The sequence below is a fragment of the Lynx rufus genome, unplaced genomic scaffold, assembly GCF_022079265.1.
Source record: "Lynx rufus isolate CCGP_SWC_20201006 ecotype Redwood Valley unplaced genomic scaffold, mLynRuf1.p SCAF_11, whole genome shotgun sequence".
Lineage (NCBI taxonomy): Eukaryota > Metazoa > Chordata > Mammalia > Carnivora > Felidae > Lynx > Lynx rufus.
Window position 1 is genome coordinate 13632999 of NW_025814825.1, and position 24603 is coordinate 13657601.

Genomic DNA, 24603 nt, shown 5'->3' on the forward strand with positions numbered 1-24603 from the left:
CGGGAAAACAGCATGAGCACAGATTCAGCAGGTACCAGATCCGGGTGGTGGTGGAGCTGGGAGCCAGAACTCAGACTCAGAATCTGCCTGTCACTGACACCCTCAGATGGCCTCCCAGACAGCACGGATCCGCGTGCCATCACCACCTAGCAGAGTCTAGAATGTCGGAGGCGCTCAGTTAGGATTTGTTGAAGGAATGCAAGGGAGAGATTTTGGAGCTGGTGTGTCCCAACCATCTCACAAGATGGGATGAGGAGAGTGTCAGTAGGGGGGTGCCCGGGATGTCTCTCGTTCAACAAACGTTGTTCAGCGCCAGCCATGTGCTGGGCCCTGGGGGCACAATGGTGAACAGAACCGGACGTGGCTCCCACCCTTCAGGGGCTTAGTGGGGGGAACAGAGGGAAATAGAGTCACATAATTATAAGGTGAGATTGGAGCCCCCAGGAAAATCCCAGGGGACCAGTGCAGCCAAAATCTGAGCTAGACTGGGGGGTTCAGAGAAAGTTCTGGAGGAAATGGGACTTGGCTGAGATGTGAAGGCTGAGTAGACGTGAACGGGGGTAAAGATGAGAAAAGAATTCTGGTGGATGGACAGCACCGGCGGCTCAGAGGCCGAGAAGCACCTCGTTCCTGTGAGGGGGTGAAAGAGGGCCCCGCGTGGCCGAGGCAGATGAGGACAGGAGGGCTGGTGAAGGAAAGGGGCTGGAGACCTGGGCAGGGCCGGGCCGTGCAGGTTCGTGGAAGGGATTCTCTGACATTGATCTGAAGGTCAGCAGGGAGCCACTGGGCGGTCGTTGGAGCACAGGCCACACAATCAGATCCATGTTTGAAAGAGTTCATACCAGGCCCTGGTGGAGTCTCCATCGCAAGGCCCAGGCGGGAGGCCGCTGCGGCGGCCCAGGCGGGTAGACACTGGGAAGGGCAGACCAATGTTTGGGAGAAGAAGTTGCTTGGCCGACTCTGGTTTCTGGCTTAGCAACCGGATGCAGAGAGAATGTGTTGCCATTCACAGGGCCAGGGCCACGCTTCCCAGGGGAGATGCTGAGTTTGTTCTTGGACGAGTTGAGTCTAAAAGCACCTTTGTGACTTTCACGTGGCTTGTTCAGAACCCCTAGGGACCTCCAGGGAAGCTGGGGGTCCCTTGGCTGCTGCAGCCGGGGGTAAGGAGTGGGTCAGCCTGTCTGGCCCCTGCCAGTAACAGAAGCCAGAAGGGAGGCCCAGCGGGATGAGGTCAGTCAGAGCCTGGCCACGGCGCTCCAGCCTGCCCGGGGCCTGTCAGTGGAGTGGTGACGGAGTGCATTTCTCTGCACCAGAATAGATTTGAGCTTAGCAGTTGGCTCTAAGTGCTTTTTGCCCTGACGTGTGGAAATGAGCGCTATGGGCAGCGGGAGGGCTGGGATGGGGGAGGGAGCCCAGGGGACGGGAGCCACAGCCTGCTGGGGCCTGCTGCTTGCCTGAATAAATACATGTTTCCCTGACAGCCACATCATAAACTGTCATCTTGGTGGGGAGTGGGGGGTGGGAGTGTTTCAGGGAAGAGAGGGGAGAGTGTGTCTGTGTGTGGGTAGTAATGGCCTATGGGTTGGTGCCCCAAAGTCCAGTGGCATCGGTGGACAGGAATATCTCAAGGTCCGGGTAAAATGGACAGAGCCCGGCAGCTTCTTCTCCCTTCTGTGTCTTCCTGCATTTAGCAAAGATCTTGGCCAGAGGCGCTAACTCTCCTCCAAGCCAGGAATTGGGAAGCAGGAGAAGCAGAATCTGAGATGGGCATTGAGGTGGGCTGGGAAGAGGCAATACAGAGCCCCTGGGGAACCAGGGGAAAATCCAGTGTGCCCACGCAGCCACCATCTGGATCTCTAGGGCTCAGTGCCAAACCTGGCCAAGGACACAAGGAAGAAGGAAGCAGTACAGTCCCCAGGGAAATACTTAGTGGTTGACATTTCTTGTAGGGGAACCAACGAACAGCTTTGGTATAGTAAAGGCTTCATTTAGGATCAGTGTCGCGCAACCCCTCATCCAGTGGCAAAGTCTATTCCCGTGGAGCGGTCATTGCCTTCGCCACTTCTGTGGGGTGTAGCCTGCGCTCAAGCAAAGCCTTCTGAGAGTTCTCCTTGAGAAGCCAGCTGTGAGCGTGGTTAGACTGCCTCTGTCTTGGCTTGAGAGAAGTGACAGGCTGCCTGCAATTCCCGTAATTGATGGCTCATGAGGCAGAGACAGTAAATAATTGTTCCACAAGTTTCGAGAGTGAGCGTAATTAGTACAGTTAACAATCTTAGGTGATTAATTGGTTCATTCAGTACAGTGTGAATGGGGGAAAACGTGAGCAGGAGAGGGGGCTGGAGTCCCCCCAAACACCTAACTGTGGGCTGTGGCCCCCTTTTAGCCAGCATCTCATAGCCAAGTGGCATTCACCTTCTACAGCGAGGACTCCTGGGGCCAGGGCGGAGGGCAGGTCATAGGGCAGCGGCCAACACGATTTGGCCACGTTAGCAGCATCTCATGGGTGTAAAAGCTAGATTTGGCTCCCGTGGTGTTTTACCTGTTAGCCAAAGGTCAGAAAGCTGTTGTACGAGATAAGACCGGCCAATTGATTCTCGTAGGCGGGAGGGAGGAACTGATTCATGGAGTCCCAAACTCCCTGGGTTCGAAGGACCCAAGAGGTCATTTAACCAACCTCTTGGCTACCGTGCTGAACTGCTCTTGGGCGTTCCTGTCAGAAACTGGATCCTATTTTAAAATCCTCCAGGGAGAGATGTTCTAAACCAGGGGTAGCAAACAGCTCTCAAATCATGTGTCAACACCAGTTCACGGATAGAAGCTGCTTAGAGCCCTGGGCTGGGAACCCCAGGCTGAGTCTGGGGAATAGCACTGCGATCTCTTGGCACTTTCTGCCCTGCGTGCAGAATGGAGGAGGGGCAGCCTGTGTGCCAAGGATTTGCAGAACTAAAACCCACCTGGGTCACCCAGGCCTGCCTGATGCTTTCTTCCAAGTGTGGTTTCCTGGGACCTTCCGGATGGCCCTTTCGAAGCAAGAGTGGTCTTGGCCTCAGCTTCAGGGAACTGAGAGGGTGTGAGAAACAACCAGGGTGGAAACTGTAGACCCATTTTGTTGGTCCCTTTCTGGCCCCCGCAAGATTACAGCCCAGAGCCCTGAGCCAGGGGAATGGAGAGTAGCGATTGGCTGGTCGGGTCATCCAGGCTCTACCTAGTCTCCACCAGGATACTGACCTTTCCGGGCAGATGGCAGCTTCTCCTTGCAAAGGGCTGGTGTATTGGGAGCTTGGAGACCAGGCAGAGCTGAGTCCCACGCATGGCCCTTCCTTACTCGAGCTGTGGATGGGTTTGAGCGCTCAAAGCGTCTTTTGTGCCCTTTCTGATGAGACAAAGCCTCTGGGCCCTGGTGAGGACTGCCGTGGAGAAAGTGGATGCTACTTCTAGCACAGTGCTGGTCATCGGGCCCCTGGATTCTGTCCCCAAGACCCTCAGGGGCTTGAAGACCAATCTGACGTGGGGAACCTCGGAGAACAGACGGCTGCTATAGCTGCACCCATTCAACCCTCATCAAGCCAGGCTCCACCCCTGGGCCATGTTGTTTTTATTCCTTTCCCCACTACCCCTTTCTTAGGGACAGAGTGTATACTGGGTGTGCTGGATAGGGCAGACCAATAGCAATCACACCCCTTACACGGAGTCCCTAAGCCTGGGGCAGGGCTCTGGGGACAGAAGTTCTCTGGAGGTTGAGGTGGGACGAAGAAAGGGAGGAAGAGCAGGTGCAGGGAGGTCCGGAAGAGGCTTTTCGCTTTCACTGCCACAGAGCCAGCCGCGACCGGCTGCCTCCCCCAGCCAAAAGGCGAGGGAACACTCGCAGCAGAAAACATATACACATATTTGCAAGCTACAGTACAAACGAGCCGCAAACCTAATGATTCGTGATTATTATTTGAAGGGTCCCACTGTTACAGATTTATTTGTCATTTCTTGTAATAACACCAACGGTAATGAATTCATTTGTATTAATGTGAGTGTCACGAGGACTTCCGTCGAAATTCTGCATTAATTAATGTACCATTAAAACAAAGTGTCGCCCAATTAATATCAAATGGAGGTAAGGCTGCCAGGGTCCTCTTCATCTGGGTTTCATTTGTAATTCATGGTATTAGCACCCCTGCTTAATGAAAGTCATTTGCAATTCCTACCCGTGGTGTCTCCTACTTCCTGCGGGAAGGCCAGTGTGCCCCTCTTTCACTGGGCGCCCTGGGGCCAGGAGAAGCAGAGATGGGGAGCACTCTTTCTTAGTAGACATTGGTCTCCACGTTCGTAATTCCAGGAGGGGCTTGAGGGGACCTTTGGGAGGTCCTAACCAAGTTGATCGTCAACTTGAACCACCAGGAAGGTGTGTGGAACCTCTTTCTCTGGGTTCTGTTAGGAAAGGGAAGGCTGGTTTCTTTCTTTCTTTAAATTTTTTAAAAATTTATTATTTTTTTAATGTTTATTTTTGAGACAGAGAGAGACAGAGCATGAGCGGGGGAAAGGCAGAGAGAGAGGGAGACACAGAATCCGAAGCAGGCTCCAGGCTCTGAGCACAGAGCCCGACGCGGGGCTCGAACTCGTCAACTGCGAGATCATGACCTGAGCCGAAGTCGGACGCTCAGCCGACTGAGCCACCCAGGCACCCCTAAAATTTATTATTTTTGAGAGAGTGAGAGAAAGCACGTGAGGGGGGGAAGGGGCAGAGAGAGGGGGGAGGAGAGAGGATCCAAAGTATGCTCTGTGCTGATAGCATAGAGCCCAATGCGGGGCTCGACAGACCATGACCTGAGCTGAACTCGACAGACCATGACCTGAGCGCTTAACTGACTGAGCCACCCAGGTGCCCCTTGGCTGGTTTGTTTCTTGGTCAAGTCTGGTCTTAACGGAGGCAGCCATGGCTACCATAGGACTGCCTTACCCTGGGCAGAGCAGAGTGCTTCTGGGATTCTGGGTCTCTGTCTTTTCTCGGGGTCGGTCTAGTAGTCTTCTCATGGTTTTGTGTGCCAGGCTTCTGGCTGTCCCTAAAACCAGTGACGGAGCCCATGTGCCTTGATGTACCAGCCACAGTAGACCAAGGAATTGGAACCCCTGCCTTGTGCCTCCCACACCTCCCTCAAAGGGTGCCCACCTCCCCAGATCTGTGGGAGCAGATGCTCCATGCCACCCCAGCCTTTAGAGCCCTCACGGTCCCCTACTATGGGAACGTTCCCAAGGACAACAGAGAGGGGTATCCTCCCTCCTCGGGTATGTTCCTTGGGTGTCTGGACCTCCCTGGGCCATCCTTACCCAAGCAGGAGAGTGTCATCCATGTGACCTCCATCAAGTCCCCTCTGCTCTCTGGGTCTCAGCGTTCTCATCTGTAGAGTAGTGACTGGGAAGGGCAGCGCTCCACCCTGGCTGTGCATGAGAATTCTTCGGGGAATTTAGAAGCACAGAGGCTGGGGAGGGCCCTGGCACTGATATTGTTTCCAAGCTCTCCAAGATTCCAAGCCCTGGCCTAGGTGATTCTTCAAGTCCTTTGTAGCCAGGATAATTCCAGTCTCTGCCTCTTGACTCTTCAGCCATTTCCCAGCTCCCCCACCCCCACCAAGGCCAGTGAGTTCCTTCAGCTGCCCTCTCTCTGCCTGGGTCCTGGGCCCACCAACCCCCTCTCTCCAGCCCTCAGCTACCCTGCAGCCTATGTGTGGTCTCCCCCAGACTGTCAGCCCTTAAGCCCCTGGGCTCCAAGTGACAGGTTCTACTTATCACATCACACTGCCTAAAGGGCTGGCAGCATTAGCCACCGGGATTGGGGATCTAACAGGGAAAAACGCACCAGGCCTGTGCTGCCTCCTTTACCCACCCCTTCAAAACGCACACCCCAGCTGGGGATAAAGGGGCACACTGGTGGGCGGAACCTGAGGGGCATGGGGAGGAGAGATGAGCAGAAGTTGTATTACTTGAGCTGTCTCCTTTTTCAGAATCCACTTATTAGCCTCAGCTTCCCATAGATGTAAGGCCTGCCCTAAGGAGATTTGCATATTCATTTTGTTTAACATGATTCATCATTATGCAGGGGAATGAATTTGGGGGCGGGGAGATGGAGCCCCATTTGTGAGCCACGGAGCCGTGCACCAAAAGCTCAGGGCAGCATTGGAGGCACCACACGGCCAGCGGGCTCCCCTGGGACAGAGATGGGGTGAAGGCCACAAGGAGGCTTTCCCTCAGCCTTTTATCCAGGCCTTTTGTCTCTGCTGAGAGCAGAGCAAGGACCTCACCCTTCAGAAGCATCCCCTCCCCTTCCAGACCTCTCCACCAGAAGTAACATTTGCAAAGCACTTTACAGTTTATAGACCCTTACACGCACCCCGAGAAGGAATAACATTATGATAGAGCCTAAGGTGTATTGAGCAGCGATTTTGCACAAAGCACTCATCGTGTGTTATCTCCTGTAAGCCTCATGATAATCCTGTGAGATAGATCTTCTTATTCCCATCTCACTGTAAGGAAACTGAGCTTCAGAGAGGTTGTCTAGCTTCCCTAAAGTCACACAGCAAATAAGGGCTGGAGCTGGGACTCACACTATAGTTTCCCTGATGTATTTGCTCTTTCAAAGCCTCCCTTTGTCGTGTCTGTCTTCCTCCCCATAAATAACCACCTGGAATTGCTCATAACCATTTCTCTTTCGGAGGGGTGAAGAGTGTGAGTGTGGCCAACATAGTCTTGAACTGTGTTATTCGATAAATGTGTTTGGGATCGCTGGATGAAAGAACTGGACAGCTCCTGATAGATGACTAACTCTTATACTTCCAGCACCTTCCTGGTGATGTCTGACACTTGTCGCTTTCTGAACCTGGAGCCTCTGGGTGGCCTGAGTTGTCCTGTGGCAAGCCCCTTAAATGTCACTAGTAGACCCTGGCACTTAGCTGGTGTGACAGGATTCCCAGTTTCTCAAGGTCATCTTGGCCATCCCCCTGCCTCCTAGACCTCGTACACTTTGCTCACTCATCACTGAGCATAATATAGCATGGTGGTTAAGAGCTTGGGCCCTCGAGCAGCCTGCCTGGGTACAAATCCCAGGATTCCTGCTTACTACCACATGGCCTTGGACATCTGGATAATGGGAATGGTAATAGTGTCTGCTCCAAGGCTTCCATAAGGACTGTACGAGATAGTGCATGGAAAGTGCTTAAAACAGGGCCTGACATATACGATGTCTTCAATAGATGTGCGTTATTACCTGAGATCCACAGAAGTCTTTTTCTTACTTAAAAAAAATCCCAGGAGACTCCATGCATCTATTCATTGTCATTTTCCGTAATCTAGCAAATCTCAAGACGACCTCATGCCTCAGCTGATCCCTGTTTCCATTCAGAACTCAGCACCCTACAGTCCTGGGCTCAGGGACGGTGTCCTGGAACCTAGACAACCCAGGTTCTGTCCCTCCAGGGTAGCTTTTTAGAATTCTTCTGTAGATCAAATCCGACCTTTCCCTAGTTTTTTTTCTCTTCAAATTATCCACTTCTGCAGAAGGTGGTGATTTTTATTTTGACCTTTGAGTTTTCAAAGCACTTCCTCCACTGTTAACTCATTTTGTCTCCCCTGCAGCGCTATGTGGAAGGCAGTACGGGAATTGTTATACCCATTTCCTGGGTGGGAAAACCGAGGCATCAATGTTTGCATTAATGCTCTGTGACAACAGAGAAGGAAGTCCTGCAGATGGTTATTGGAAAACCAGAATGCGACCCAGCATTTCAGAACTGTTGTTTCTGGATTTTTTTCCAGTCGGGCCAACATGCATGGGGAGTAATCATCACCTAATGAATGCTCCCAGGTCTCCAGAAGCTGGTTTCTAAGTCCCTGCCGGGGGAGGGAGGCGGGCTGGCTTCCAGGAGCCAATCAGCTTAATTTTCAAGTCGGGGAGGGGTGTGAGAGTAAAGCTAAACAGCCCGGGTCATCTGGATCCACTCCTCCCATAACACACAGAGAGAAGCTGAAACCGGTTCCCTGGGGGAGGGTGCGGCACTGCCTGGTGTTGAAAGCAGCATGCTGTGGGGACTGGGGCCGGTGTGGGCACAGGGGACACCCCACCATCATGGCGCTCCTGTCCTGTGCTCTCTGCACATGGCCTTCAGCCAGCTGCTGGCCTGTCCATGGTGCCCTGTGCTCCCGCAGGTCAGCAAGTGAGAAGGTATAGAAGGCGTCTGGGGGAGGACAGGTGCGTGGACAGCCCTGGAATGTGGTGCTAATGGGAGGTGGCACTTGGTGGAGGAGGTGCCTTGGAACTCTACTGCCGCTCCTTATATAGGAAGGACACTGGGCTGGAGCTGGGGTGGGGTTGCTGCAGTGAGGGGTGAGAAAAATGGCCTGGGGTTTCCTTAACCTCTGAATGAGGAGGAGCGGGGGCCTTTGCACACTTAAGGATCATACCTCGCTCTGAAAATCAAGCTTCTGAGAAGGGAGGGAGGGCCCAGATGTCTGTTGGATGAGGCTTCTCCCAGCCCTGCACACCCAGCACGTGTGTAAAGCCCAGGGTCCATGTGTGTGGGGTGGAGAGAGAGCATCTCAACCTCAGCCTGGGCACATATGCCTAGAAACCTGGGGAGCCAACAGCCTTTTCCAGGAAGGGAGTGTCGTCTCTATATGCTGGATGGTGATGCCTACTCTCCAGGGAAAATACCAGAAGGAATTTGGATGGAGGACACAGAGCACCATAAGCAAAGGCTAGAGGTCGGCACCCTGGGGGCTGCCGTGTAGAACAGTCTGGCCAAAGCAGAGTGTCTCAGTGGGGCAAAAATGAAAGCTGAGTTTAGAGAGGGAAGCTTTGGTCAGACTGTGGTGACATTCAAGGCCCAGGAGACCTTGCCTTGGAGGCAGTGATAGTGTCTGAGGAGGAGAACAAGCTGGGAGATCAGTGCTTTAGGGCAGTGACTTTCTGGGATCAATTACAGGGTCAAGGCCAAAAAAAAAAAGAGGAAGGGTTGCAGTAGACCAGCCTGTAGGGAGATACAATTTTTTCCACTTTTATATTAATTTTTATCAGAGTCATATTTGCATGAGTTTAAAAGTCAGGTAGTAAAGCCCCGTCTCGCCCTTTCTCATTCCTGATTCCCACCCTGAGACAATCTCTTTCAATTTATGATCGTTACCTTCTTATTTCCAAATTGCATGCGTGTACATTTTTCAGTTTTGGATATTGACTTCCAGCTCTGAAGGATGAGAATGGCACTTTTGCCCCACCCTCTACCTCATCTCTGCAGCGCACGCACACACACACCCCACTCCTAACATGCTCTACCCATCTGCCCGACTTAACCAGAGCCCACACGACATTCAGTGTCTAAGGCATTGTGACTGTGTACATATTATTCAAGCTGTGCCACATAGCGTACTGAAATTTAAAAAAAATCCTTTTTTGTTTTCTCTAGAGTTAATGATTACCTCTCTTTCTTATTTGTTTGCTTAGGGTTCTGTGAACCTATCACTTATTCTAAATATTCTGACATAATTAAGTACCTCCTCTCAGTATATTAAAAGTATAGTGATTTTTTTTATCAGTTTGTATTTCTCTTGGCAGCATTCCCCTTGGAGCATCCATCCTCCAGCTCCACTCCAGACGGGCTGTGCTCTGGTTCACTTTGCTCTTCTGGAGGCTAAGTGGCTGAAGACACCTGTGTGGGGCATGGGGGATGAGAGGGGAATCACCCAGAGAATTTCTTTGTCTCTTTCTACGTGGGTCCCATAGCTTCCTCTTTCTTGGTTCACACCCTCTGAAAAGGGATTCATGGGATTTTTTTTACTGTGTTTGAAAAATGTGTTTTTTCTAAACACATATTTGTTGATAGTTTAGCTGGGTATAGAATTCTAGAATGAAATCGTTTTCCTCATAATGTAAAGTCATTTCTCCTTTGCCTATAATGTTGCTGTTAAGAACTTCAGTACCATTTTGGTTCCTGATCCTTTGACTGTAGACGTTTGTTTTCTCTCTGAATGTGTCTCAGATTTTTTTTTTTAATCTGAGTGTTTGGAAACTTCATAGTTTTATGCTTCAGTGTGGGTCTGTCTTCAAAACACAGTGGCCTCTTTCCATCTGGAAACATGTCATTCAGATCTGGGAGTTTTTTTACCTCTCTTTTCAGATAATTTCCTTCCCTTCACTTGCCCTGTTTCCTCTCTCTCTGGAACTCCTATTAGTTGGGTGTTGGATCTTCTGAACTACTTCTCTAATTTTCTTATTTTCTCCCCCAGTCTCTATCTCTTTGAGTTTTGTCCTACTTTTGGGGAAATTTCTTTATCTTCCAACTCTTCCATTAAGTTTTCATTTCTATTATCTCTTCCTCTTGGAATGTTCTGATTTCAAAGATGCTATGTCTTGTCTCTCTGGATGTTAAAGACATTCACTTTTGGGGTGCCTGAGTGACTCAGTCAGTTAAGGATCCAACTTGATTTCAGCTCAGCTCATGATCTCATGGTCATGAGATCAAGCCCTGTGTTGGGCTCCGTGCTAAGCATGGAGCCTGCTTGGGATTCTCTCTCTCTCCCCCTCTCTCTGTCCCTCCCCTACTCGTGCATGCACTCACATACACATGCACTCTCTTGCTGTCTCTCAAAATAATTAATTAAACATTTGAAAAAAGTTACTTTTGTTATTCCTTCCCACTGTCCCCCTACCCACCCCTGTCTGTCTTTCATAGTAGAGGCTCTTCTCAAATGTTTCATGACCCTCAGTTGTATGTTTATATTTAAGAGTGTGTTCACATTTAGGCACATGGAAACCTGCTGTGTGTGTTAGGGCAGGGTAGGGTGGAGTGCTCTTGTCAACCAGCAGACTTCACTATGGGGTGATTTGGTGAGGACCTAGCTGTTTCCTTGTGAGAACTCTACCATGTTAATATTAGTGTTTTCTCTTGGGCCAGTTTTCCTATCTCCTGCCAGGCTGTCAGTCTTCAAGAGGCCGACTGGCTAAAGAGGCCTGATTGGGGATGGGAGCGGAGGAGAGATGCAGATTTTCATTGGACCTCCTTGTTTTCAGTGCCTTATCCAGCTCCCAGCCTGGGTCCAGAGCCTGACTAACTTGGCCCCTTGAGAAAGTAGACCTCCTGTCTTCTGCACAAGCCAAAGAAGGCATTTGGGAGTCTGACTACTCTTTAAAGATTTGCGGTTGGTCTCCCTGGTTTGGGCATCACCTGGTATCTCCAGCTTCTGATTTTCCAGGGTTCTGAGTTGCCAGCCTGAGCTTTGGCTTGCCCCTCTTTCCTAAGGCAGGCTCCTGTCCCATCAATTCCTAGTTTCCAGGATTTTGTCAACGTCTCTTGTCTGCTTTTGCCTCCTCTCCTGTTCTTTTTGTCCTTGTGGACCTATGCATTTTTAATTATCATATTGTCATTTTGGTGAGGGGTTGGGACAAAAACAGAAATAAATGGACGTGTTCAACCTGCCCTGTTGAATAGGAAGTCCCGATTCTGTTAAAACATTTATTGAATGCCTTCTATAGATTTGCAAGTGACGATGCTAGGTGTCACTGCAGAGGTGGCCAAGGTAAATAACAAAGAGAAAAGGAAGGATGTGAGGAATGTTGAAGCAAGAATTGTCAGGTGCTGGTGCCTGATGAAGAATGGGGGGCAAGTCCAAGATCACGCTGACAGGCAAAGACCCTCACAGGTGTGGGGAAGTCAGGTCTGCACTTTGATGGGTGTCTTCCTGGGATTCAGAATGGGCAGTGCACAGCTGGAGGCCAAGAAGGAGGGAGGGACTCAGATGGACAGGCCAGAGCTGGCCCCAAGGAGATGTGGAATAGCTAGGAAAGCGCTTTAATCATGCCAGGGTGTGTGGCACTCAGAGTTCAGCCCTTTGGGGCTCCTTGTGCCCACAGGGCTTGTTCCTCCACCCAGCAGTCTGCCCAGCTTTCAGGGAAGACCCAGCACCTTTTGGGGTCCAGTGCACATCATGTGAGAGACAGCAGACACTGATAGAGAAAAGAGACGTTGTGAATTGATCTCTTCTGGACTCTTCTGCAGAGAGACGTGCTGGAGTGCCCATTATACACATGCGGGCTTGTGCACAAGCCAGTGTGCCCTCTCCGTGACCAGGAGGGGACCACCTGAGACATCCATCGGGGCCCTGTGGGCACTTGCCTCTCCAGGTCCCCCTCGAAGCACTGTTTCTCCCTTTGGACCTGCTTTCAACTGGAGCTTGCACAAGAAAGAGTGTGCGAGCTCCACACTCTTTCTTTCTCAAAGAAATATGGTCCATCTCTCACAGACCCCGTTTCTCCCCTTCCCTAAGCTGGAATGCCACAAAGCCTCTATAGCTTCACATTTGGAATGACACCCTCCCCAAGACCCCAGTGGGCCCCTGCCTCCAGAGTCATCAGTGAAGTGGCACCTGCTGTGGCATTCGATGGAAACTAAAACACCAGCACCTCCCCTTTGCCCCAGGAGCCCCCTTGTCAGAAAGGCCTCTACTTCTGATTTGACTTCTTCTTGGCCCAGTGGGAGCTCATTTCCTGATTCCCAGTAGAAGTGTGCAAATTTTGGGACACTCTCTTCCTTCTGAGTTTTTGGGGGGCTAAAGCTCCCCATCAGCCTTCCTTTCTCCAGTGCAAACAACCCAGAGGCCCCCCCCACCCCGCCGTCTTCGGCTCCCATGTCATTCCCAGCCCTTCCAAGGAGGGAAGTGAGTGAATCAGCCCTACTTGAGCAGGGGCCCTGAGCCCACTCTCCACCCTCATCTGCAGGGTCCCTGAGGTCTGGGGACACAGAGGTGACCTGAACTTGAATCCTAAAATTCCATCACTCACTTACAAGCTGTGTGACTTGAGACAGATTGCTTCATTTCTCTGAGCTTTCATTCTTCCGCTCTGGAGGAAAAGGAGGTGATGAGATAATATTTGATGGCTCCCGGGCCTGAGGATGGAGGAGTGAGCTCCCTCCCTGCCCCACCCCACCTCGGGCGGGGGGCGGGGGGAGGGGGGAAGAGGGCGGGCAGCAGCCCAGCCTCTGAGCAGCATGCGCACGTTCCAGGAGTGTCTGTTCCCAGCTCCGATTCACCAAGGCGCCCGCACCTTGTCAGAACTCCATCTGTCAGGAATTTATTACTAATGCATTTTATAACAGGCTTTATAATAAGATATTAAAGACTGTGGCGGCATCCAGCAAGCATTCCATAAATATTAATAACGCCTTTAGAGACGACACCTACAGTGGAAATGGTAGGGCTTCTTGCGGGGGTGGGGTCGAAGGTACAGAATAAATCGAATTGAGGAGGGTACACCGCTAAGATGAGAGGGTACGGTGTGCTCTACTTCCTTTCTCTTGGCGCCTCGAACTTTTGTACTTTTCCTTTGTTCACAACTTTCCCTCTGCACTGTCTCTTTTTCTCCCTTTCAGTTTCTTCCTCTTTCCTTCCCTCTCTCTTCTTAGGCGTGCTCTCCCACCTCACCCCCATCGCCCTTTGCTCCCCTGTTGTGCTCTTTCACTGTCTCCTCCTAGTTTCCTTTGTCCCCTGTCACCTTCTTCTCCCTCCCCTGCCCCCTTCCTTACCGTCTCTCCTTCTCCGTTTCCTGTGCCCTCCCTCTCTGCCGCTCCACCTGCCCGGCCCCTTCCTCCCTTCTGCACGCACCCCCCACCCCACCCCACTGTTCCAGTGAGCACCCCGAGCCACCTCTGTAGAAGCCTGGAGTGTAATGTAACTCACACTGCATGTGAGAAGTGAGCTATTTATCATTATTATTAACGAACAAGATCCCTTGCACAGCAGAACATTCCCAGAGTCTATTCCCTTGTCACCCCAGGAGTAGCAAAAAGATTTATTTGTCTCTGAATTGCACAGGGTGGCCCATTTGCAGCGGGTCCATCAGAAGTGGCGTGGAGCTTAACCGGGAACTGGAAGAGGCGGGGGCCTGCCCTGTCTGCGACCTGTGTGGAGCGGGCCCCTGCTGAGAGGGACCCAGCTGGCAGTGCAAGTGTTTTGCGGGGGGGTGGTGCCTAAACACTGGTCCCTGCCTCCCAGGAGGCATGGGCGGTGCATCTGGGGAGATTTCCCTTGAAATGGCCCAGAACCTATGAGGGAGTGGGCAGGCCTGGGCGGGAGAAGGAACGGTCATAGAGGAAGGGGTGCTAAGAGCAGAACTGGGGCAGAGAAGCAAACCAAGAGGCCTATCTCAGAGGCAGGAGTAATCACGCCCCGTGGAACCTTTCCTCCAAAGACCAGCCACCCCTTTCCAACAAGAAAGTGGACTCAGGGCCAAGTCTACAATGAACATGTGGGGAGAAGTTGCCCTAGAATGGGGCGGCCCACGTCGACTGGAATGGGCCTTTTGGCCCTGCCTCCACAGCTCAGGACCACCCTGGCAATGCTTCTGTAGACCCCTGAACCCCAAGCCTAGACTCCGTAGGAGTACCTGCCCCTGGTTTCCTTGCCTCCAGGTGGGCAGAGCCTGGCCTTGCAGAGCATTGCTCATCCAGGCCTGTCTTGGCTGAGTGTGTCAAGCCCATGATCAAGCTGTCCCCTGCCTGCCCCTGCCACCTCCACATTCATGCTGATCATTGCAATGACCTGAATGGATTTGCATGTTAAATGGAGTGTCTGGGGACGCTTAAAAAGGAGAGGGAGCCCGCATTCATTCATCTAGGCTGTTTTATTCTTCTCCCCATTATTACCTCCCTTGCCCCCAGCAGTCTAGGAGCAGTGGTAGGGAGCTTTGCTTTCTGTGGCCCAGCCTGGGCGTTAAAAGGACGGAATCCCTGCAGGCAAGAGTCAGGCTGAGCCTGGGGCAGAGCTGCAGGAATGAGGAGGCCTTGCCTGTGGCTGGATACATTCTGGGGGTGCCACGGGGCAGGCAGGAGCTGAGACCCATGGAGGACAGTGTAAGCCAAGGGGGTAGCCATGGGAAGGACAGCCCAGATTGAGTCTCTACGCCACAGCCAGGGATAGAAAATGAAGTCCAGGCAGGGCCTGTGACGACCAGGGTAGGGGAGGCTCTCAGAGGCCCTTGTCTCTGCTTTTCTGTCTCACTGTGCTCATTGTCATCGCTGCACATGGGCTTCCTTGGCCTGCCCGTGGCTTCTCTGCTGCCTGGTAACTGTGGCTTTCTGCTTGCCATGGTGCCCACCCCAGCCCGAACAGATAGAAAGAACCTTTGTCAGGTTTGTGCAGAAAATTGGTTTAACTTGCAAGGCCCCATCTGATTGGCCTGTTTGAGTCAGGTGATTACCCCTGGACCAATCAGATGTGGCCTAGGTCTGAAGGCGCTTGGTACAAACTTGGCTGCCTACATCCATCCCCTTGAGCAGAACTGTGAGTACAAAGAGCATCTTTACTTAGAAAAAGTGTGGGTGGGGAGGCAGGGGTTGGCAGTCTCTGGATGGGGCAAATAAAGCACTATATGTAAGGCGAGGCATCATATTTCCAATCGTGGCTGGACTGGATAATCCCCAAGGCTCCTTCCTGCTCCTACATGCAAGCCATCCCCGAGTGGTGCATGGTCAGGCCTGGCCTCGGGTTCAGGAGCTGTCTCCAGGCCCCCCCTCCGACCCTTCCCCAGACCCCAGCCCTCCTCTCCCAGGCCCTCCAAACCGGCTGGGGAGGGTCTCCAGATCTTCTCCTACCCTGGATCTGTCCTCAGCAGCCATGAACCAATCAACAAAGATGTTCTCTTTCTGAATTTTTAAATGCCCGTTTGTCTAGGTTGATGATGAAGAGATTGATTGGCTGTTTTTAATATCTCCCTTTAAATAGAGCTCATCTCACCCTGCTTGTGATGGTATTTTATTACCATAATAATAATTGCAACGACCGTTTATTGAGTATGGTTCAATATTGCCGTGTGCCTGGCTCAGCAAGAAGTTTTTTGGTTTTTTTTTTTTTTTCCGTACCTTGTCTCACTTAATTCTTTCTTACAACCCTGGAGGTAGGTACTGTTAACAACTCCGTTTTTACATTTTCCCTGGTACAGGGAAACTGAGCCAAAAGAGTAAGTTCAACAGCGTAAGTTTGAGGTCTCCAGCCAATAAGTGGAGAGAGAGGCTGGGACTCAAACTTGCGGGGGGGGGGGGTAGTCTGACTCAGCATCTCTGCTCTGAGTCACCAAGTTCTACTGTCTGCTTGGAAGCCCAGGTGTACCTGGCTTCACAGAAGAAATCTGCTTGCATTGAAGGGGCAGATCTTTAAAGGGGGTACATCTGCACATTCGCATGAAATAGCTTCGTACTTGGAAAAGCCCCCGTTGTCGGTGCTGATGAGCACCACCCCCCGCCCCATTCCCCTGATAGAGCATGGCACCCGGGACCTGAAAAGCAGGAAGTCAGCATTCTTTTCCCTCCAATGGCTTGTCCCTTCTAAGTATATGAATGGCTCTTTGCCAGGCCCGTTTAAAACCTTTCCTAAGTTACGCACAAATTAAATGGGTTTTCACTGCCGGGCATGAAACATAATCTAAGAAGGTCAGACACAGGGCCATTCCCTCTTTTTCCCCCTTTCCCCTGTCTTCTTGGATCTCGCTTTTAAATCCTCTAATCAGTTGCCCAGAGAGCCTTTGCCCCGGACCGTGAGGTATGCACGGGTGAAATGTCCCCTGCTCCCCGAGGCAGGGGGCTGCAGAGCTGACATTCTCGAGGGAGCCATCCCTCCCCTCTGGGTGCTGGCTCCGTGTGGGGTGTGCTCTGAAGTGCTGTCTAGCGGCCTCACAGGGGGCTGGCTGCTCTGAAATGGGAACATGTCCCTCCCTCCGGTGGCAGAACCCAGGCCCTGATGGAATGGCTTGGAGGGTTAGGCTGGCTCCGGTGCTCACGTGTGCTGTGCGTGTTGGATCTAGAGGGAGAACTGTAGTTTGGCTGAGAGGCTTGTAAAGATCTCCTCGAGCCCCGTGCCGTCGTGGTGGCATGTGAGGGCGGGGACCGGCTCCAGTGAGCCCAGTGCCAGAGGGTCTCAGACTTCGGGGCCCTGCGTGCGGTGGCCCCGGGTATGTATGTGCAGAGTGCCTGTATCCATCAGATCCCCGGGGAACAGTTCATCTCAGTTCCAATAAAGGCATTTCAGTGAAGAGACATCTTACAGCGGGTGGGCAGGGCGAGGGGGCATGAAGGGCTGTTGAGGCACCTGAGACCAGCAGCAGCCCTTAGGGCTGCAGGGAAAAGGGGAGGGGATAGCGCTGCCTGCCTGGACCCCACTGAAGGCTGCAGCCAGGGAGGAGGGGCGGCTGGCCTGGAGCTGGAGGGAGTGGAAAAGTATCCCCCAGGGTCCTTCTCCTCCTGCCTCTTTCCCAAACTCTGAGCTCCTACCAGCACCTCCCCCTGGCAGAAGCTAGTCTGCAAGGGAGCCTGGGGGTGGATGCTGTCCACTGAGGTCTTGCAGGGGGCAGGGGGGTGGGGAGACAGAGCAGGGTACTCTGTGCATCTGGAGGGTGCAGACAGAGGATGCCCAGCACGGTATTATTAATATTCATCGTGCGTCTTGACACCTGCCTGCCCTCCCCTCGAAGGCGTTCTTGTCTACAAGTCTTCTGGAAGCCACCAGATGACAAAAATCGCAACTGCCAACTTCTAAGCACTTATTACATGCTGGGAAATTTGCACTCCTGAGCTTACGTTCTCTTCACACTAACCTTATGGGACGTTATTGACTCCGGTGGACAGAGAGGAGATTAAGGATCAGAGAGATTAAGGAACCCAAAGACACACAGTGAGGCTGGGGCTCCAGCAGAGGCCTATCGATCCCTGAAATCCTGGCACTTGTCCGCTCTGCCCCCTTGCACACTTGATGCTCTTCTGGAGGGAAAGAGAGCATCTGTTTTCCAAGCCACCGAGCTGAGGAGGGAAAGCCTAGCAAAGGAAAAGGAGGTTCAGAGGCTCCAAGGTGTGAGGCAGCCTGCTGGGTTTGGAAAGTACAAATAGCTCAACCTACCAGGAAATATTAAACTGATAAGAATAGATGCTACACATGATCTTAGCTAAAGGCCACGAAGGGATACCTGCCAGGAAATAAAGTATGAAGGAGGAGACGGGGCCAGACCATGAGGGCCTGTGTCCTATGCAAAGGGGCACTGGGGAGTCATGGATGGTGTGGAGGAGAGGGGCCTCCCTATCTGCCTCCTGTGCTCAGTGCTGGTGGGAGAAGGACAGGTTATGAGCCTGTTTATTCAGCCTGACACATGCTCAGCGATGGGGGAGAATCAGCACACTCAGAAAGAAACAATGGCAACTCCATCACATCGTTCTCCCGAGGCCCCTTCCAGCCTAAGCAGGGTCTTGTAAAGAACACTCAAGCAGATAGTCCCCGGGGAAGGGTTGCCAGCATGCCCCAGTGAAAGAAGTTGCTCAAAGCGGTGACACAGGGCCCACGTCATGGCCAGCAGCACAGACAGGAGGCAGCAACGCGGATGCCTTCCTCGAGAGAGACCCTGCAGGTGTCGGAAGGGACCCAGTCATTATCCCAGCGTGAAAAAAACGCAGGACCAGGAATACTGTCTCTGCCCTCAGGGAACTTACGGGCTAGTCCCACACTCCTGGCCAGGAGGCTTCACTCAGGCTGGCAGCTGACCCCTTCACACAGAAGAGTCAGGACGAGAACTGCCATGGGTGTTTTAGAGAAGTATTTAGCGTAGAGCTTAAGATCGGTGGCTTAGAATTGGACCTGATTTCAAGGCCACCTTCTACCATTGCCTAGCTGTGTGCCTTGGGCAAGGCACTTCACCTCTCTGAGCCTTAGCTTCCTTTTCCAAAACCGGATACTAGCTGCCACCTAGAAAGCTACTTGTCACAGAGGTGACAGACGCAGCGCACAGCACAGGACCTGGCACGTAACAGTCAGTCGACGGGAGCGGGGATTGTTTTTACCCTCTCGTCTCCACGAAGAGCCTCATTAGCTTGCCCATCTTCAGATGTGCCCAGAGCTCACTAAATTATGAATCGGTTCCTTCGCCCAGCGTTTTGCCGGCGTGGCTCGCGTGCCAGGCCCTGTGGCGGGCGCTGCGGCGACGAGAGCTGACCGTCGGACAGAGATGCAAACAGATCCCGAGAATGTGCTGAGCGCTCTCTGGGCGGCTCGCGCATGTCTTGAGAGAGGACACTGACTGAACACCTGCCGTGTGCCAGGCACTGTGCTAGGCAAGGCAGCTGGAGCCCTGTGGCTTCCATGGGGCACGGGCGCTGTGAGGGAAGACAGGTGGGGTCCAAGGAATTATAGAAGATATGTGGATGATGAAAACATCCAGGGTGAGGTGGGAACCTTAATATAAACAGCGGGGGAGGGTGGGGGCGGGGGAGGGGCTGACCTGCCTTAAGGGTCTAGAAGGTTCCATAAGGAAGCAATATTTCACCAGAGACCCCAAGTCGGAAAAGGGCAGGGGTCCGTACGTAGTGTATAGCAGAGGGAATCATGGCAGGCTCCCAGGAGGTAGTAATATTGGAGTGGGTCTTGTGGGCCTCTTGTGGCGGGCTGCCATGGCCCAGGGATGGCTTGTGGATGCCCTACCCCAGGGCAATCCGAGTAACCTCTATGCTGCCAGCAAAGCTCTCGGGGCCCCCGGCCACCTGCCTGTAGTGCACACCTGTCAGCTCCCTGCCCTTGAACCTCCCGACACACTGACTCCCAGGTGCCCCACCGAACCCCCCGAGCCCGAGGCTTGGGCAGAAAGGGGCACTCAACGGATGAATCAGCACCGCCAAGAAACAGGGGGCTTGGGGACCAAAAGGCCCTCATCCAGAACTCCAGGATGAGCAGATCATCTTTAGAACTGGTGCTGTTACGGCCACCAGGAGGCCATCAAAAAAAGGAAAAAAAAAAAAACACACCAGATACTGCATTTTAAATTCCTCTGAACCCTCTTAGAATAAAAATGACAAAGCCGCAGGTCCGGTTGGCTGGAGGGACGTGGTTAATGGGCTTCGGGGGAATAGTCACCGACGAAGGCAGCTGCTCCGAGCACTTCTCACCCTTTTGTTTGCTTTGCTTCACCCCCAGAACACACCGGTGGGGACACCCATCTTCATTGTGAACGCCACGGACCCCGACCTGGGTGCGGGCGGCAGTGTCCTCTACTCCTTCCAGCCCCCCTCCCTGTTCTTTGCCATCGACAGTGCCCGCGGCATCGTCACGGTGATCCGGGAGCTGGACTACGAGACTACGCAGGCCTACCAGCTCACCGTCAACGCCACGGTGAGTCCCGCGTGGATGTCTGCCTCCCCCCCCACCCCGGGGGAGAGCAACGGGACATCGGCGTCCTTCCCTGCTGGTCAGGCTCAGCCATCGTGATGCTGGTGATAGTCACAGGGAGACCAAGGGCCGGGCTGGGCTGAGCACTCGGGTGGATGGTCTCCATGAATCCCCACGGCAGCCCCAGCTCATAAGTAATAAATACCAAGTGACCCATGTTACAGACGAAGAAACTGAGGCACGGGAGCCATTCGGGTGTCGGTGGTGACTCAGCAGCTTCACTCCCGTGCCCGCGCTGGTAATCCCACAGGACATCCGTGGTGTGGGGTGTCCCCTTGCTCTCTGGAACGTCAGGCCGAGGTGGGAAGCCAGCTATGTTGTGACACCACCCAACATGCAGGGACCAGAGGGTCCAGGCATCCTGAGTAGGGCACGCTATGTGCTCCAAGGACCATTCTGGGGCCTGGAAATTCCGGGTTCAGTTAGTGAGGAGAGGGAGGAAAGAGAGAATCATCGTCCGGTTATATGGCTGACGCTGTTGAGACTCACAAGCCGACGAGTAGCAGGGAGCGAGCATTCAAACCTGGCTTATCAGCCACCTGTCCAGGGCCCCCACGGCCAGGAGTTTCTGAGTTTCCAGAACATCACAGCGGCTCGGCCTCTGTCGCCTGCTGTTCAGGAGGACCTGAGGGACAGGCAGGCCACACCCTAAGCAGGCTCCTACCCCTGCCTTCCTGTCTTGCCTGCTCCTGCCTCTTCTCCAGGCACAGCCGGAGCCCTCAGCAGGCCGCAGGGCAAGAGCCGGTGGCCGTTTGTCCCTTATCGCCTGACACACACCCTCTGGCCCTGTGTCGCTGCAGCGGGGACTGCCAGTGGTGCTGGGGGCTCCGCTTGGCAGGTCACAGAGCCCGGATCCTGGGGTAAGACACACGGACTAGGTCGAGGATCCAGTGTGAAAGGCGGGGCTCCCCCAGGCTTGGGCAAGGTGGAGAGAGGCCCCAAGAACCAGGAAACGCACTCTTTTTCTGGGGAGGCCACCGCAGGAGACATTCACGTTCTTCCCTTTCTCCCCTGGTTCCGTGTTCGTCGCCTGGGAGGCCATGTGTGCTGCTGTTAGTAAACCTGACTTCTGGGACCGACGGGGCTTGCGAGAGCAGGGTCCGCTTTCTGCACGCACCTGCACCCTTGTGCGCTCCCTTGCCCCCGCACCCAGCTGCGGTGTCCCTCCCGCCACCCGCCATTTGCCCACACCGGGGCCCAGAAATGCACAGACGCTTGCTCTCTTTCTTGCTATGAGCCTGTCCCTGTGGAGTAATTTCCATCTTCCGTAAAAATGGCTTTGGGCTGGTGGGGGAGAGACCAGAGCCGGGCACAGGCTCAGGTCTGGGTGGCCGGGCCTGTCAAGAGGCCTGGGCTCAAGCTGAGACGGTGAATACAGTTAAATTGCTGTTAATCTCCCAGCGCTCAGGCCCTGAAGCAATAGAACGGGAGCAGCCCTTCGATATTGATGGCTCCTGCACCTGCACAGTCCCCCCTAGGACCCGTGCTGTGCCCTTGGCTGCTGGGCATTTCCCCAAGGAGAGTCTCCTGTGTGGCATCACAGGGACCAGGCTGGGGCCCCAGCTGCCACGGGGTGGGCACCAGGTGGGGAAATGTGAGGACTTCCCCGGAGACGGCTGCCGAGAGCTGCAGGCCCCAGAGTGGCAGCTGGGAGCCCAGCGTGTCGCCTGCCCTGCCAGGGTGCCCTCTGCCATCCCCATTCCCCAGCCGTGGAATCCGAGATAGGCTGCGTGGGGACGTCTGTGGTGGGGGCAAGGCTGTGGCCCCAGGACTGCGGGACGGAGGGGAGGGCATGTGCCAGGCCGGACAAAGCCAGCTGCCCACAGAAGACTGCTAACGGCAAATGAGGGTCACTGGCCTCCCCTGCTCCGAAGGTCAAGGGGCTTTCTGTTCCTCCCACTCTGGCCCTGTCTGCCTGGTTGTTCAGGTCCCTGGCGAAGAGCTCTTACCACGGGCAGCCCCCAAGCCTGGGCTGTGGGTTCCATTGTCTTAGAGTCTGGGAAGGTGTCTCCCTGGTGGATCCTCTGCCCAGCTCCTCCTGCGTCCAGACTCTCCCCCACCCTACCGCACCCACCCCTCATCCCCAAAGTCCCTCACCCTCTCCGTGACTCTTAGGACAACTTGCCCTCTCCCCCCCAAAGACTCTACTGCTGCACCTGTGTACCTGGAGGGCAGGAACAAGTTCTAGGTTTGTTGAAATGGGGAGAATGCTTTGCATCAGTCAGGTCACCCCAGACCAAGGGAGACCCCATCAGAGGACGGTCACTCTCAAATCCCAGACCAGAGAATTTACAGGCCTGAGGGTCCGCGGAGGTCATTGTGTTGAGCCCCTTCGTCTCCCCGAGAAGGAAATTGAGACCCCACGAAGGAAGAGAACTTAGGCAGAGTGACCCAGCAAGTCAGGGGCTGAGATGACGTCAGGGCCCCGGATCAAAACAGGGCAGGTTTGTATTGCAAAAGGATCTGAGTTTGAGTCTGGGCTACACACGCACCATCTGCGTGACTCTGGGCAAGTTACTTAACCTCTGTGAGTCTCGGTGAACATATCTGAATAATGGGCACATAGTATCTACAAAAGCAAACAAGGTGCGAGCACAGTGCCTGGTACTGAAACGTGTATTCAGCGTGTAGTTTCTGTTCCTCTTGGCTATCGTTATTCGATAGCAGTGGGCTATTTAATCAGTTTATCATGGGGGGCTGTGTATTTGGGGGTAATAGAAGATGTGTTTCTGATTTCCTCTCTTGGTGAGCTTTCGTAAGACTAAACTTCCAATTGACTAGGAGGGTTTAAACACGGCCTGCCTGGCCGCAGGGGGATGGCCTACACGACCTCTCAGGATTTCTTCCTGGAGTCCCCCAAATGTCACATGCCCCGGAGCTCCCCCCGCTGTTCTGTCAGAAAAGTTGCTCGACCACTAAACCCTGGGTGCAGATGGGGAGGGGGCAGGGATACAGGTCTCCGACTAGCCCCCTGTCCTGTGAGAGGGCCTTTCTTCTGAGGAATGCCCATCCTGGTCCTTCCCTTGCTGCCCTGGGGTGAGAGGGGGCAGGAAGTAGGCATGACGGCAGCCAGTGGCCTCTGCCTGAATCAAGAGAAGTTGCTAAGGACAGCACTGTCTCTTTACCCCAAGCCGGTCATCCCACCCGTGAGGTGTCCAGCATGATCAGGGCTAGGCTGGGCGGGGGGGGGGGGGGGGAATCTACCCTAACCCTACCCTAACCCTCCTCTGTGACACTGGATAAGCCACCTTCTGCTGGGCCTTGGGGGCCCTGTTTGCGTTTTCCTGTACAGGTCAGAGATCACCGTGGGTTCTTAGAGTTCTTGAACTTCTGTGTACTAACGATCTTTTTGCAGGAGTGCGGGAACCTGTGCGTACATAGGCACACAGGTTTGTGCACATGGGTGTCGTGTGTGCAGGTGTGTGTGTGTGTGTGTGTGTGTGTGTGTGTGTGTGTGTGTGTACGCATGTCAACAATGTCACAACCTAAGGCTGTGTATTCTCTGTCCTCTAAGGATCAAGACAAGACCAGGCCTCTGTCCACCCTGGCCAACTTGGCCATCATCATCACAGATGTCCAGGACATGGACCCTATCTTCATCAACCTGCCTTACAGCACTAACATCTATGAGCATTCTCCTCCGGTAAGATGCTCCCTGGCCCTCGTGGGGCTTCCCTCTGAGCTTCCGTTGGGGACGGGGGCCCTGTTTGGTAGGACAGACTCTTCCTTGGCATTTCTTATTCCCTTCAATCCCTGTGCATGTCAGTGATGGGTGTCTTGGCACAGTGAAAACCCAACCCCCTCTTCATACCGCACCCCGTGTCCTCACCCTCTCACTTCATCCCCAGAGGGTTCCAAGAAGCAAAACACAAAGACTTACTAGCATAAACAAACAGGAGCAGCTCAGAAAGATTTATGTGGGATACTAGGGATGCCTGCGGAACCAGCCTGGTCTGGAGAGCACATCTGGACTCAGCCAGGCTTACCCAAACAGATTTGGGCTCAGCCATATTCGTGGGTCGAGCTGCCTCTCCCAGCCAACCAGTGCTGCCTAAGATGGCGGCCGTTTACCCCCCTCTCCCCAACCCTCTCTGGCCTGGCTCTGCTCTGAGAGCACACAGCTATGGCTGCTCCTCCTAACTGCTGTGTCTTTGGATTTCTCAAGTCCACGTTTTCAAAAGAGGCACCTGATTGGCCGTGCTCGTGATTTTGTGCCACGTTGCACAGTCACAGATCTCCAGCCAGCCTGGAAATTGGCTGCCCTTGGGCTCTGTGTCTGCCTCTGGTTCAGTCGGTTGTGACTGGGAATCTTCGAGACCCAGACGTGCTACTGCCTGCTTGGCCGGGGCTGGGAGCGGGCAGCTTCACTCGCCCATCCCTTGC

At 53.6% G+C, this 24603-nt stretch overlaps 1 protein-coding gene and 1 non-coding gene across 2 annotated transcripts in view; one reads left to right on the top strand and one right to left on the bottom strand.

Annotated features, from left to right (window-relative positions):
- Positions 1–24603, top strand: part of LOC124506880 (cadherin-23-like) — a 286170-nt gene that overhangs the window by 109846 nt on the left and 151721 nt on the right. Inside the window, exons 6-7 of the mRNA XM_047072896.1 lie at positions 19969–20163; positions 23735–23863. Of these exons, the coding sequence (XP_046928852.1) occupies positions 19969–20163; positions 23735–23863 (324 nt within the window). The remainder of the gene's footprint in view (positions 1–19968; positions 20164–23734; positions 23864–24603) is intronic.
- LOC124507314 (U2 spliceosomal RNA) lies at positions 17786–17975 on the bottom strand. The gene has a single exon (XR_006960975.1). It is a non-coding gene; the product is annotated as a U2 spliceosomal RNA (small nuclear RNA).